The 16,158-nt window shown below is 41.7% G+C and overlaps 1 protein-coding gene across 1 annotated transcript; it reads right to left on the bottom strand.

Annotated features, from left to right (window-relative positions):
- Positions 1-872: 872 nt before the first annotated feature.
- Positions 873-10,304, bottom strand: LOC306913284 (uncharacterized protein; the record flags this gene model as incomplete). Its single annotated transcript, XM_079489875.1, has 13 exons — positions 873-1,012; positions 1,290-1,393; positions 2,589-2,628; positions 2,725-2,796; positions 2,954-3,098; positions 4,708-4,839; positions 5,700-5,771; positions 6,379-6,464; positions 6,921-7,065; positions 8,316-8,375; positions 8,508-8,579; positions 9,326-9,462; positions 10,076-10,304. The coding sequence occupies 13 exons, from the start codon at positions 10,302-10,304 to the stop codon at positions 873-875; spliced, it is 1,434 nt and encodes a 477-aa protein (XP_079346001.1).
- Between the last annotated feature and the right edge of the window lie 5,854 nt (positions 10,305-16,158).

Here is a 16,158-nt window from a genome sequence, read left to right as displayed (position 1 = left end):
CTCAGGTGACCCAGCCGGGGTGATCAAGTCCCGACTTACATCCCAGTAGCTACCCTCGATCAGTCCCATTAGGGAAAAACCAGGGCCACACAATCCGTTCCTCCTGAACTACTCTGCCGGGACTGGAAGGTACCATACTGGCACATGGAAGGACTGCAGGCTCTGTGGGTTGACTCCTGTCCGGGCCCCTCCTACGTCTCACCAGGTCCACTCCTGCTCTCACCAGGTCAGGCCCTGTGCGTTGCACCAGACTCCCAGCACCAGGCACTTTATTCAGGAATGGTGGATTCTCGAGCCGCAACGGTTCCGCAGGCTCCACCTTGCCCTTGGTGGTGCCGCAGGCTCCGCTTGAGCTTGAATGGACCTCCTAAAGGCCTCACCGTGGGTTTGTTGGGCTTCTTCCTCACGGAAGACACAGGCTGGGGCGCCAACCCTTTACGCACTATAATAATATAGTAATAAATAATAAATACAATAATAATAATATAATAACAATTGTATTTACACATACACAGAAATGTTGGAACCAGTGATGTAGCCTATTATATGTAAATCTATTTTATCTTTCTGAATAAAAAAAAAAAGAAGACCTCGGAGATGTTTCTTGGGAGAATAAACATTTATGGCAGGTAAATAAAATGTTGGGACATGTGGAGTTTGCTTTGGATTTGCCCAAACTGCAAGTGCACATTTGACTGAGGAGTCTGCTATAAACACAACACGAGATATAGCTATAAACACAACACGAGATATAGCTATAAACACAACACGAGATATAGCTATAAACACAACACGAGATATAGCTATAAACACAACACGAGATATAGCTATAAACACAACACGAGATATATAGCTATAAACACAACACGAGATCACAACACTGGTGTTCGGTATCGGTAGACTGTCCCATATACAAATAAATAATACAAAATAATAATTTGGTCATAAAGGTTTGAGGGGTGGCGGCTCCAGGTCACCAAGGCTTCTCTTGGTTCTGATGTCATCCCCGAATCTGATTTGATAAAAAAAAGAGGCATCATTAGTTCAGAAGCAAGCTACAATGCACATCGCAATTTGCGTCATGTCATCATGACATACAATACACCTATGACGTATCATTCTCCATTCATTGTCAATCTGAATTTAGTGTGTGTAGTGGACAGACATTAAAGCTGGATATAGGAGGGGCTGGCGTGACCCAATAAAGGTCATACAATCAAAATGTTGTATTTTTTTAACCAATGAAAAGTATCAACAGCTTTATTTCATTTTAATAATATCATTATTACTTTGTTTGTCTACTTGTGGGACCGCCTCAGCTCCGTCAGCTTCCCATTCACTGCTGCTCCCAGCATGCCTTTGGTGGCTTGGGGAAACCTCTTTAATGTGGCTTCTACATAGAATCAAGGAAAAGGCGATAATGAGAAGACAGTGGACCCGATCTATAATTTAGGCATTTAGCAATGTAAATCGCTCTTAATCCAGAGCGATTTACATTTAAGCAAGAACAAAATATGGCATACATCATATACATAAAAAAGACATGCTCGAAGTAAACTAGAATTCAAGCAGTTTGTTGGCCTTTAACCAAAAAGATGGTATATGGAATGAATAGATTTAAACAAGGTTTTCTCACAAATGTCACTTTAATTAGTATTGGCGACGTGACAGCACTCATCAGCACAGGTTATTTAGCGATAAGACATGCAAATCAAGCAAATTAACTAAAAGCATGATATGGTGCAAATGGCATGATTAATGATGAACCCATTTAGACCTGAAATACCCTTCATGTCAATGTGCAATTCAATCTGGGAGTCGTTTTGGACGTTACTACATTATACAGGGCTGGGCGTTAATGGACAAATTAAAATATCACAGGCCCTGTTATTTGTAGAGTGAGTATATATATATATTTTTTTTTCTTTCTTTTTTTCATTGAATGTTAACAATTCTAAAAATAAAAACTAACTTAGCATGCGTTTTGAATTGGCCTCAAGTCTAAATGGGTTATGGGTGAAGAAGGGTGCAGTAGATGTAGAGCAGTTGTTCCCAACCTTTTCTTGTGGCAGAATCAACTTGAAAATCTTTACATTTTTTCACGGCCCGCCCATCTGATCACATAAGCTGGCAGTAGACAAGTTGATAGGTGGGCCACGTGCATTTTCTTAAGATGTTTATTTTAATGATCAATCAACTTGTGTTCTGGCTTAGATCAATAGAACATAGTATACTTATTCCAGTCTAAGAAACACCATAAAATAGTATCATCAAGACTTCTTTAAATATGAATGTTATATTTTTAATAACATTCTAGTGTTTTGTCCAATGATTTGGGGGCCCACTTGAAATCCCCTTGCGGCCCGCCGGTTGGGAACCACTGCTGTAGGACAACAATTGTTATTGACTAACCAACTACATGTTCTACAACTCAGAGGACCACACTTATCTCAGTGGAAGCACACTAGCCCAGAATATAGAATATATTGGAAGTGAGCTGCGATGAAGAAGTGAGCAAATGAAGTTAGGCTTTTGTAATTACCAGGTCCTACGCCGTGCAGATTTCTGCAATGGGTGTCATCACTTACCTGATGTTTTCTGTCTCCAGTGATAAACTACCACTGATGGCTAATAAATAGTGAACATAGGGATGGTTAAAGTAGTCAACTCAATGCATATCTATAAACTGTTCTTTTTCTTCTTGAATTAATTTGATTTACTCACCAATTATGGCGTTCTTTTTTTCGGGATCCAGGGCCTTCAAATGTTCCCCACTGCCACGCTTTGGCATCCCACCTACATAAGATATTTTAAACATTACTTTTCAAATGAAATGTGGGAAATCCCCCTAACTACATTATGTTTAACTTAAGCAATATCTCAGATTTATGTTATGGAGGTACAAATGGAAATACAGAATTAGTTCATTTAAGAGATTTTGAAAAAGAAATACCGCTGAGGTTGCTCTCCAGGAGTTCCTCAATAGGGAACACGCCCATCAGCAGCAACCGCACCATTTGGGTTGAAGTAGGGGCGGCGGAGGCGGAAAACCAGGTCGCCCTGTTGCAGAGGACTCCTGATCCTTTCACAATTTCAATCTGAAAAATATCACATTAAAGTTTTAACACATTTAGACCTGAGGAGGAGGATTCTAAAAACGACTTATAAATCCTAAAGCCTTGTATACTTCACTGTACTGTGTGGTCCTATGCTGGAAAATAGCAAACTCACAGCGCATCTCATTCAAGACACTGAACTTGCAGATCTGCCATTTTTGCCATCCAAATGCATTATATGGTTAAATGGGCCTTAAGAGATGCAGAAATTAATGATGTAGAGGTGTTCCCAGACAACGTATATCACTGTTTCCCAACGTTGGGTTTGGGGACCACCAGGAGGTCCAAATGGAGCCTTCCCTTGCTGGTCTGTGTGTGCAAAGGGTTATTTATGGTAACGGGATGTCTGACTTATGGGCAGCCCCCTTAGTGTAAACTAGACAAAGTGCCCTTCTGGGCACAGGTCTCCACCAGGAGGATAGGAGTGTGTGTGATGTTTAGCAAAATGTTTAGGAGTAATATAAATATGGTGTGTGTGTGTGTGTGTGTGTGTGTGTGTGTGTGTGTGTGTGTGTGTGTGTGTGTGTGTGTGTGTGTGTGTGTGTGTGTGTGTGTGTGTGAGGCTTGGCCTGTAGCGCCACCATAAGGCTGATTAGAAAAATGTCAAGTGGCATTTCTTCCTCAGCCTAGTGGGAATATGCATGCACAGTTTCACCGCAATCGGAGTAGTTGTGGCGATTTGTACAAAACGGGTACAAAGCGGGCTACTCCTGAAAAGTTTAGAAGTCAATCGTAGCCAATGAGGGTGGATTATGAGAAATCAAACAAACCCGTCTTGATCACATGACTATGGAGAGCATGTGTACCGATTTGCGTGAAATTTTGATAAAATATGAAGGAGTGATATTAGAAAATGTGTTTTACATATGTCGGCCTCCTGGTGGCGCTATAAAGAGCAGATGTGAAAAGTTCCAGGCAAAGGTTTTTCCTTGGCTTCTAGGGAGTGTGCATACAAAGTTTTACACAGATCCGTGCAGTTTGAGGTAAAAACACTAATCGGCCAGTTATAGCGCCACCATGAGGCTGAGTTGAAAATGTTCATGTGGCATTTCTTCCTCTGCCTAGTGGGAATGTGCGTGCACAATTTCACAGAAATCACACGATGTGTTCATGATTTGCAGCATTTTGTTTGAAACTGAGCACTCCTGCGAACTTTGGAAGCCAATCTTAGCCAATCAGGATGGAGTCTGAGAAATCGGAAAGACCCGTTTCGTTGAATGGCTCTAGAGAGACTGTGTACCAATTTGCGTGATGTTTGGACAAAATCTGTAGGTGTACTGTCCAAAAACGTGTTTTGCACAAAGCGCCCTCCTGGTGGCGCTATAACAGGCCGTTCTGGAAAATTTGGGGGCAGAGGTTCATCGTTGGCCTCCAGGGAGTGTGTGTGCACAATTTGGCATCGACCGAGTTAACGGTGCCGGAGATTAGCTGTTCACAGACGGACACACGGACGGACGGACGGAGTGCAAAACTTTATCTAACACAAGGGCCCTGCTATAATGCAACTGTTTTTCAGTTTGATATTGTATGCACCAAAAAATGAAACACTGTTAAGATAGCAATTTCATGTACAATGACATAATGTACTTACTTTCGGGGGACCTTCAGGTGCATTAAGTGGCCGGTGTTGCTCGGGACAGGGAGGTCTGGAGCTCTCTGATGGAGCTGTTGCCCCCACAACACGGCCCGGATAAGGGGTAGGCGGCTGGATGGATGGATGGCTCTTAAAATTAAACAGTGACATGACAAAAGTGTTAACTTTTACAGTAGTGGGCAGCACAGCACTCTACTACTGTAAAACTTCAGTTACTTTGCTGCCGTTTTTATTAGCCTGGCCAGCATTCCTTTTCGGGTTCACACGGCACTTTTGTAACACAGACCAGGCTTTCCTCCGAGTTGGAAAGCCTGGTGATGCAAGGTTACGTTTTTATAAACTGCTTCCTGAACAACCTAGCCTATATGGAGGCTTTTAAAAACGGAATAAAACTGCAGCCGCATTATATGGACTTTTTTGGTTGAGATTGAAAACTATTGTGGGACAAAAACATAGCAGGCTGCATAAGGGCCGATTCATACTCCTATTTTAGAGCCGAAATAAAAGTCGGTTCGGCGCTGTAGAGCCTACAATGTGACATCATTTGAGGTTCGGGGGGGCGGGTACCGTCCTAAAGTCGGCTCTTCGCTGCTACTGAAAATTTCTGACGAGCCGAAATCATTTCGGCACTACAGCGCCGAAACAGCGGTAAAATAGGAGTATGAATCGGCCCTAATGCTGCCTTCACATTTACACCAGCAGTATTATTTGGCTGCCATGATCTGAGAAAGTAATGAGGGTCAATGCATTGTCTACAGATAATTAACCATTGTTCCAGGAGGTCCAAAAGCAGAGCAGCAAAGTTGAGGATAGTTCAAAATTCTAATTTTCAAAATTCAAGTTAAAAAATCAATCAATTAACATCCCTACCTGCTGGCAGTGCAAATTTGACATTGAGCATTTTGTGAGATCAGCCCTTAACAAACCAATTTGCCTTCTCTAATAAAATATAAGTAAATCACAATCCTTCTGTCAAATATATTACTCACCTGCAATGTTTGTGTGTCTCTTTCATTGTCCATGTCCTGGGACTCCACAGTCAATTGTCTAACTGGTCGATTCTTAAACAATTATAAACACAAATGCAGTTAATTACCTTACACATGAGACCAACATCATACAAACTTATCTATGGTGAAAAACAAGTAAAATAATACAAATACAAAATAATACAAAATAAGAACTTACTCTACCAGCCAGAAAGGCGATGTCGTCTTTAATTTGAGGTATATCTAGTGTAGGGATGAAAAGGAAAGGATCAATCACGATGATCAGATCAACAGACAGTACGTATAGTTAACCTTGGTACTAAGGCTAATTATAATAACCTTGGAACCTTGGTTAAGGTTACCCTTGATAGTAAGGTAATAACAATAAAACATTGCACATTCTATGATGTGCACTTTCTGATGGCATGCCTGAAATGGCTTATCTACAAGCTCACAGAGCTGTAGGTATTTTCAGTGTGCAACACCGTCACACAACGGCCCATAATGTGTGCTGCTGCGGTTCGGGCTCTTCCCACTTTGACATCTGAGCACAGCCGGTGAGACATAGCCTTGTTGGCAGAGGGCTGCAGTTTAAAAATACAGCAATGGCTGATTCTGTCACTGAATACAATTATTGTAGAGGATGTCTTTGTTACATAGCATACCCGTTTGTATTTACCCGCACCTCGACAGTGGGTGCAGGGCCAATAAGGCAATCATGGAAAGAGGGAGGGCCCGCACACCGTTCTCCAGGTAAAATAATTACTTTATTGAGAAGACAACGTTTCGATCTCACACAATCTTCATCAGGTCAGTAATTATTTTACCTGGACATAGCATTGGAGTCATGTTGTATTTCATAATGTGTAGTACTAGTATTGATTCATTTTGGGTCCGGGATATGTTTGCTCGCCAGACCTATCTCAATCATGAGCTGGATAAATAAACAGCAACTACTGTCTGAGACTAACTGTTCCATTTACAGGGAAACGAGAGAATCTGCAAAGCCCCTTCCCCCCCACAGAAAATCTCCCCATAATATGATTACACGTTTTATATTTATGGTAACATAATTGCAGTGATGATTATGACTTGACCGCATCACTTTCGTGGAATAACCTCTACAATAAACATTCTCTCATGTAATATTACTTAAATAGACTTGGGCTGACTGACTAGCTATTCAGCTAATAGCAATAGAATAATGGAAATATAACGTACGAGTGCAGATAATGTCTTGGAGATGAGACACTTTCTCTTTCAGCTGAAAGTTCTCCTCCCTCAGCTCCTGTATGGTCCTCTGGAACTGGGCAACCTTCTTTTCCTGCCACAGCTTTGCCTCTGCCTCTTTTTGTTTTTCAAGAGCCTTTGGGAGTATAATCAAAAAAATGAAATTACATTGATGAGGCAATAACACGCCAAGTAATACCTGGGTTAATTTAAATTGTTTCATTTGTAATCTAAAATCGACAGCATACCAACCCTTAACCCATTTAGACCTGATGCCAATTCTAGAAACCTGAAAACCCCTTCTAAATCTAAAACTAATCTGTGGCCTGCCTATCTGACCACTATAGGCGACTGTGTTAAGTAGTCAGATAGGCAGGCAACGCATTTATCTTAATGAACATCAATCAATGTATGCATGCTTAGGTCAGTCCAGGTATAATTGGTTAAAGGAACAACGCTCCCATTTTGCATCCAAATCTCATTTTAATAAAGTTGAAGCCATAATAAATAATGTTGGAGTGTGGGCCTTTTTTATATTACAGTTGATATTATAGTTGTTATATTACAGTTGTTATATTCCTGTTTTGTTCTGTTCAGTCCAGGAAGTTGTCTGTGTGGCAGATATCTGGGTGCAAATTCAACAAAGTGTTAAATTAACCGTTAAATTAGTCGTTCTTTGTATGGCAAACCTTGTAAATTGTCTATTTGCAGGTATGACATTTGGCATAGAGGGAAACATCAGTGGAGTTCAGGGGGACCAACCAGTTACTTTCGGTAGGGTTGAAGTTGTTAGACAAATCTATACCCCTACTAAAAAAAATGTTAATGCAGTGAACCCATTTAGACCTGAGGTCTATTCTAAAAAAAATAGCTTCTAAATCCTAACAGTTTTCTGAATCAGGGCCGGATTTAGCCAGCCCCACTCAGGTGGGCAGACAGAATTGTAAGGGGGGGCGACTCCGCCGGCACGGGTGGGGTGTCAAACCCACATTGGGTGGGCAGGACGCACGTTTGGGTGGGCTATGCCCACCCCTGCCCCCCCCTAGAACCGGCCCTGAACCTGATTCTATGTCAGTGGTTCTCAACCTTTCCATGTCAAGGACTCTGTATTTGCCGCGGACCCGAACAGAAGCAAAGAATTGAGTTAAAAACTTTCACTCTGAAAGAATATATATTCAAAGATATGTTCACTCAAAAAATAGCAGATCTACAAGCTCGTAGCGCGGCACTCGGCACCGCACTATGAGCTTGTAGATCTGCCATTTTCAATAGCTAAAGTATAACATAATGCTTAAAACACCAAAAGGGGTTAAGTAAATATAACATTAAAAAGATCATCTTGAACTTATAGTAGTGTACAAGGCTATCCAACACACATGATAATACCTTTTTCTTTGAAAGCCCTTCACCTGACTCCCTCTCCAGATCAGCTGACCTTTTCTGATTCTTCTCAGATAGATAGACAGACAGACAGGCGGGATTTCATCAAAAGGAAAAAGAAAGTGTTAAAACTAACCTAAAAAAATCATTTTGAAGTTATTGTAATGTTACAAGAACAACCTACACAGTTGAAGTTACCTTTTTCTTTGAAGGGCCGGGGATTTCCTCATCCCCCTCTTCACCCAGAGGAGTCACAGGACAGTGGGATGGCTAATGGTAGAAGAGCAGAGTTCATCAGTTTACCATGTGCCAAGCCTCAGCATAACCTATACCCACATACCTGACCTGTCCAATGACCTTTGGAGAGTGTGAATTAGAGGGACAGGTGTAACTCCAGGGGTACCAGTGTAGCATTTCTAATTTTTATGTCCCAGAGGTCAATTCTGAATTGGGTAAGAAAGCCTTCTAATATTCTGCTGCCATGCAGTGGACCCGCCTACTATTACACATCAAAAACATGGGGCGGCGGTGGCTCAGGGGTAGAGTGGCTGGATGGTAACGGCAAGGTTGCCAGTTCGAACCCGGGCTCCCCCAGAGTAACACCCTAGAGTGTCAAAGTGTCCTTGAGCAAGACACTGAACCCCTAATTGCTCCTGATGTGCCGGTTGGTGCCTTGCATGGTTTCTGCTGCCATCGGTGTATGAATGTGTGTGTGAATGGGTGAATGTAATACACAATCTATGTAAAGGTGTATGAATGTGTGTGTGAATGGGTGAATGTAATACACAATCTATGTAAAGCGCCTTGGATAAAGGCGCTATATAAATGCACCATTTACCATTTATGGAAAAATCTGACTACTCTACTCTTCAAGGGCAATTGGGAGACAGATGACGAATAATATCTGAGCGCATTAATGACGTGTCATTTAGAATTAGATACTGCAGGTTTAATTAGAATCTTGGATTACTTTGTGGTAGCATGTACATAATAAACACACAAAAGACCACACTTACCTTTTTCTTAGAAAGATCCATTCCCCCCTCCTCCTCCACGTATTTCAGGTTAGGCTTGGGGGCCCGTTTACTGCCCTGCCCCTGTTGCTCTTGTCTCTCCATCTCGGCCAACATCTTCTCCAGAGACTTCTCATTAGCTGGAACATGGAAATAAGTGTTATGAAACTATAAATGAGTTCTGATCTTTTTTAAGTTAGCCCTCCGAATTAGAAACACCGCCTTAGCTCATCACTGCCTGCACCAATCACTCCCACTTTTCACACAGGCATTGACCATAATAATATGGAGGTCTTAACGAAGCCCTTTTTTCGATTGTACACATTAATGATTAATAATGAATTTATTAGTGAATTAACAATGCGAAAATACACCCAGGGTGCAGTACCCCATGTGGCCACAAGGTGGGGGCAATATCTCACAACGGGTGGGCTAGTAAATATAACATGAATAACAAACATACAACATGTCGACGTAGAGTCGTACATGCATGACACCGCACAACAATGAATTACAGGAAATAAAGGTAGACAGTTAGTTAGTTGACCGCCAGTCAACTCCTGCTTTATTTCCTGTAATTCAATGACTGGTTCACATGACGCTCTGATGTATGTTTATAATATAATAATAATAATAGTGACACATACTGTATACTTCACGCCAAAAGTAAAGGCACAAACGTTAACAGGCTATGCCTGCCGACTGTCTAACATAAATGAGGGAATGTATATGTCTGCCTGTTTGTACACTTACGTGAAACACTGAGGACCTTTGCTTGGTAGAGTGGCCATGGCGTTTCTTTATTCTTTTTGCGTCCTGGTATGGGCTTTCTCCACTCTACCAAAACTGGCTCAGAGAGCTCCAGCTCTCCTTCAGCTAGATATTCGTCTTCATATTCCTGGCCATTTTTGATCCACGCAAATGGAACAATGCTTCTCGCTCCCTTGTCCATACCCTCCAGGAACTCCAGCAACGCAAACATTTTGTTTAACTTATTTTATTACCTTATTCTTCCTTATTCTTCGACTAAACGACGGACGGACTTTCTCTGTCTCTCCTGTCAATCAGTGTCAGCAGCTCGAGCGGGGCAACCACAAAGTCTCGCGTTACCAGATATCGGTTCTCCTGGTTCTCCAATCTCCAGACCACGCGAGACTATAAAAAAAGCGGGCATGCAGCGGGCATAGAGCATAGTATGGAGGGCTGACTGTCACCGGATGTGACGACGTACTGGCTGAAAATTAATCATAGGCCATATCAAATAATACAATTAAATAAAAACATGAAAATTGCGCAGGAAGGTAATTAATGTGCTTAAAGTGTATAACAATGTAGAACAATATAATTGTAATAACCAAATAAAGATTGTTACGTCATGCCTGATAGATCAGCTGACCGCTACCGGATGTTGCGTCTAAGAGAGGAGGAACCTATGGGAGGAACGCGAAGAAGAAGCAGTGGAGACTGAGAACGAGAAAGAAGCTTCTGTTCTGAAGACATTAACTTTTCTGACACAATAATGGACAAACTTGTCCGGTACAAGAGGTACCTCGTTGACGACGAAGCGTCCATACCACGCACAACTAAACGCAGATGGAAAAAGAGGTAACAGCAGCACCAATACAAGCCATACGTATGTGTATAGGCCTACTAGTTGAAGATGCTATGCTAACGTTAGCACGCTAACCCTTTTAGCCCATTTCTTTATAACTATGGTCTCGCACGCGGTGTCTATAAAGTTGTCTTGCAGACTTGCACCGTAAATAGCATACCTAAAAGCCCTCAGTGTGCCGCGGATGCAACGCGTTGAGGCTTATTCTTAAGCTATTGTTTGGCGTGAAAGTAAACATAGCTTCTAGCTGCATGTATGGAGCAGAACTAACGTTAGCGTGCTATCGTCAGGAATGTGTATTTTTATTTTATATAAAAAACATGCGGTTGCTAAAGCAAGTGATACTTGCTGTTTTTCTTTCTTGCTAATGTAGATAGTCTGTAGACATTTAGCCAAGCAAGTAGCTACATTGTCACACACACACATGCACACAGTGTTTTATAACTATGGTCGTGCACCGAAAATTGCAGAACTACAAGCCCTCAGCCCACCGCTGATGCAACGCGTTGAGACTTATATACTAAAGCTATTGTTTGCTGTGAATGCATTGAAGAATGCATGAACGTGCACGCTTATTTTCGCGCCAAACATGTTGGCGCGAAAGTAAGCGCGAGCGCACACACACACACACACTAGTCATTTTTGAACCACTCACAAGGAACAGCTTTGTCCCTATGTCCCAACATAACATATGTGACTATGTCCGTTTAATTGAGTGGTGCAAGGAACATGCTTTGTCCCTATGTCCCAACCTATGTGACTATGTCGGTTTAGAGTACCAATAGGGGGTGCTGTTGCGCCACTCGCTTCAGACTGGTCTGATTTTTCTTTTAATGAAGATTGACAATATTTGTATCTGCTTTCTGTCAGGTTTCTGCTCAATATGTAAAGTATGAGACAACTTTTGCCACTATCATTGAATTCTGTATTTGTTTTAGGCATTTCACCAATGATGCGGGTGATGGTGACACTGAGGAGGGCTCCTTTCATGGTTCTAAAGATGAAGTAAGTTGACCAAACAGCTAATACAAAATCATTCATTTAAAGGATCCCCAATGCCTATCTGAGAGAACGAAATACGAATGCAACAAAATGGACCTGTATTGTTCAATTTACATCCAAGATCAATTTATACGATAGACTTCTAGAACTGTGCAGTTATATTTAGTACCCCTTCAAGGATCAAATGAGTCCCTGTACCCCATTTGGAAAACCACAGATTTAATGTATCTTCTACATTAGTTGCTCTCAAACTTTTCATATCAGGATCCATGTGAAGATATTTTGTGCCAGGGTATTCTCACAAAAGAGTACTTCATGGAAATTATAGAAATTATTCAAAAAGTTCCAAGATTTTTCAAAAATAACTGAAAGCTTTACATCTTAAATGGGGTCTGTGCAATCCTTCAATAAACTAATCCACTGTTCATTCACAGATCATGCAAGCAGTGCCTGACCCAACGTGTCCTTGGGTGGATGCGTCTACTGATACAGTAAGTTGCTGGAAAAGCAAAACAATAGGTAGTTGGCAGACATTAGATTTAACATGGGCGATAGATGTGAAAGTCCATAACGACATGGTATTGTATCAGTGACTAGGGTGTATTGCGTCAGTTGACAAGGTCATGTAAAATTTGGCGAGCCACGGCTCATTCCAGCCAGACTCAACCCCAGTGCCATGCACTCCAACCTGCAAAATTATCCCTAACCTCTCAAACTAATGTTATGTCGAGCGGACCCTGTATTTACGTAGCATTGGAAAGTCTACAATTGTTTGATGTGATACCACTTTTCAATAAGGTCGGCTAATCTGTTTTAAATTCACAGATTATCCAAGAGGAGCCTGACCTATGTACACGTCTGACAGAGGCCTCAACTGTTTCTACAGACACAGTAAGTTCTCCATAAAGCTAAAAGAAGGTGTGGGGGGGGGGTCCTGTAGTCTAGTTAGCATTACTTTAAATTTGACTAGGAGGAGACACTTTTTTCTTTATTCAGTGCAGCCTTTCACTAAGCATAATCCAATGTGTGAAATTCACAGATTATCCAAGCAGAGCTTGATGCACATGCACGTCGGACAGAGGCCTCAGCTGTTTCTACAGACACGGTAAGTTCTCCAAAAAGCTAAAAGGTGGTAGGTGGAATTCCCGTAGTCTAGTTAGTATTACTTTAAATGTAACTAGGAGGAGACACTTTTTTTGGATTCAGTGCAGCCTTTCACTAAACGTAATCCAATGTGTGAAATTCACAGATTATCCAAGCAGTTTTGACTAGCCTGGTTTGCTACATTCCGTGATTTGTCTCTCGAAGTGACAAAACAAACACAATTTAGTCGTAATCTTATTATTGTGAATTAGCCTAGTGTAGTCGACTAAATAAACCAGTACGACGCCCTGATGGCGAGAAGCAACCGAGGTTGCGTCCACGCATCGTCTTGGCTGACGGCAGACTGCTGGGCGAGCGCTGGTGCTTTGGCATGGGGGTCAGATACTCTGTACTGGCCATATATGAAGCGTGTCTTGAGTGTACAGGGTTTGATGAGTTCAGATCAACATGGAATGTCGGAACAGGAAGGACATAGTCTAGTTGGCATTACTTTAGATTAAAATACCTACCACAATTTATGAAATGCATTTGTTTGATTCAGTGCAATCTTTCAATCAGGCTAATCCAATATTTGAAATTCACAGATTATTCAAGGCGTGTCTGACCTACCACGTCCACAGGCAGAGCCCTCAGATGCTTCTAGAGACACAGTAAGTCACAGATAAATGGTTAATAAACAAGGAATGATCACATAGTGATATTTGTCAGGTGAAAGAAGCACTGGTTTCTTTATTTAGTAACAAACGCTCCTCTCAACCGGCTGGTCTCAATCATATTACGTTACATAACATTGGGGGTCTCTAAAGATTTATGTTACCTGCTTCCTGTTATCCGTTCACTGGTCATGTGACCTGACTAACCAATGCATGACGGCAGCATGTGTGGCAGCCAGTCAGGACTATGTCCTCAGTATGACTTATGACTAGGTCTTGTACATTTCATGAGCTGTTAGTCAGGTAAGAAACATCCACACTTGAGGTAGCAGACAGTATAGATTTAACCCAGACATCAGTATAGATTTTACATACCACTGGAAAGACTATTTGCAACATCCTGACATTTTTAAATAAGGCTAATCTCTCATGAGACTGGAAGCTGTGGGTTCAAATTCCGACTGGGTGCAGAGAATGTAAATATGGGAATCAATGCCTTACTGGCACTGTCGGTGTACATTTTTTCAGTGAATTCTGATCTTGTCCTAGTCTCTTCAATAACATATTTTATATTCTTAGTCTAGTTTTAGTATTATGGATTATTTTAGACTAGTCGGCCTGTATACTTGTCGGTGAGATTGGGGGGTAAAGTTGTGTCATTCTTGCATTTTTCATCTGCTGCGTTTGTTCACTGTGCTGTCAACCGCAGCAGGGAACTTTATCAGTCTGGCCATATTGCAATAAAGACTTTCATCTCGTCATTAGACTTTCTGTCCAACGGCCATCTTTGCCCTGCATAATATTGCCTTTTTCTTCCTCATGTGCCAAATACCAACTTCTTCATCCCACAATGGCACATTCTTTGATTCATCTCTATTTAATGTGTTTGCAATTCACAGATGGACCAACCACTATGCCCTCCACCAGAGGAACCACAGATGGACCAACCACTATGCAGCACTCCACCTGAGGAGCCAGAAGATGATGACATCAGTCCAGCAGAGCAAACTCCATCAAAGGAACAAGTAGAACTACTCCTGCTTGCATTAAAACTAAAACATGGATTGACAAACACAGCCTTAGAGGATATCATGAAACTTATAAATTTGAGTGGTGGTCAAACTGTTAGTGGGTCTAAGTACCTGTTCTACAAAGCATTTGATACGGTTAAAGATGTTTTAGAAATACACTATGTGTGCAAAGTGTGCAATGTCAACATGGAGGAATTTCCTCATACTGTGAAGTGCCATGTTTGTGACCAGGTCATTTCTAAAGTGGACGCACAGAAAGACCAGTGTTTCTTATACCTGCCACTAGAAAGTCAAATTAAAACATTACTGCAAGACCATGACCTGGGAAAACACTTGAGACACAGATTTGATCAAAGGGACCCCTCTGTAATCAGAGATGTTTATGATGGACGCATCTATAAAAAACTATCACCCCTCGCTTCACCAGACAACCTATCACTGGCTTTCAGCTGTGATGGAGTGCCAGTCCACAAATCCAGTAAACGTAGTTTGTGGCCAATTCTGTGTACCATAAATGAACTCCCAGTACATCTACGTGGCAAACATGTCATGGTCTGTGGGCTGTGGTTTGGTGTAAACAAACCACATATGAACAGTTACATGAAACCATTCGTCGATGAATGCATTTATTTGTTTGAACATGGTCTTGAATGGGAGAGTGAGAGTGGGCGTACGGTCTCAAGTAAAGTGCTTGCTCCTTTCATGGTGGCAGACTCGGTTGCTCGGCCAGTTATTCAGAATTTCAAACAATTTAATGGAGAGTTTGGTTGCTCTTTCTGCATGCACAAAGGGACTACCGTGTTAAAGCGCAAGGGCCGTGTTAGAGCATATCCCTATAACGCTGTAGAGTTGAGAACTGAATCTCAAACAGAAGAACTGGTAGAACAGGCTCTTTTGGGTAACCCTACACATGGAGTGAAAGGGCCTAGCATTTTATCATGTCTCCCCCATTTTAATATTATTGACGGCTGTGTTCCAGATTATATGCATGCTGTGCTTCTTGGTGTAGCCAGACGCATGACCTCACTGTGGTTTGATTCAGAAAACTTTCAGTCACCCTGGTACCTAGGACCTGTTAATGATCAGATAGATGGCATTTTGACTTCAATTAAACCCCCCTGCAATGTTTCCCGTGTTCCCCGCTCACTGCAGGAGAGAAAATACTGGAAAGCGCACGAGTGGTACATGTGGTTGTTTTTTTACAGCGTACCAACATTGAAAGGCTTCTTGCCTGAGAAATATCTCAAGCACTGGTTTAAGTTGGTTAAGGGGGTCTCTCTTCTACTTGGTGAGAATATAACTGCTATGCATTTATCTGACTCTGAGGATTTTCTAACAGACTTTGTTAAAGACATGGAGGTCCTGTATGGCATAAGTAATGTCACTTTCAATGTTCACTTATGTCTTCATCTACCTAATACTGTGCGGAACTGG

The sequence above is a fragment of the Electrona antarctica genome (genome assembly GCF_951216825.1).
Source record: "Electrona antarctica genome assembly, chromosome: 20".
NCBI classification, from domain to species: domain Eukaryota; kingdom Metazoa; phylum Chordata; class Actinopteri; order Myctophiformes; family Myctophidae; genus Electrona; species Electrona antarctica.
This window is presented reverse-complemented; position numbering and strand designations above follow the sequence as displayed.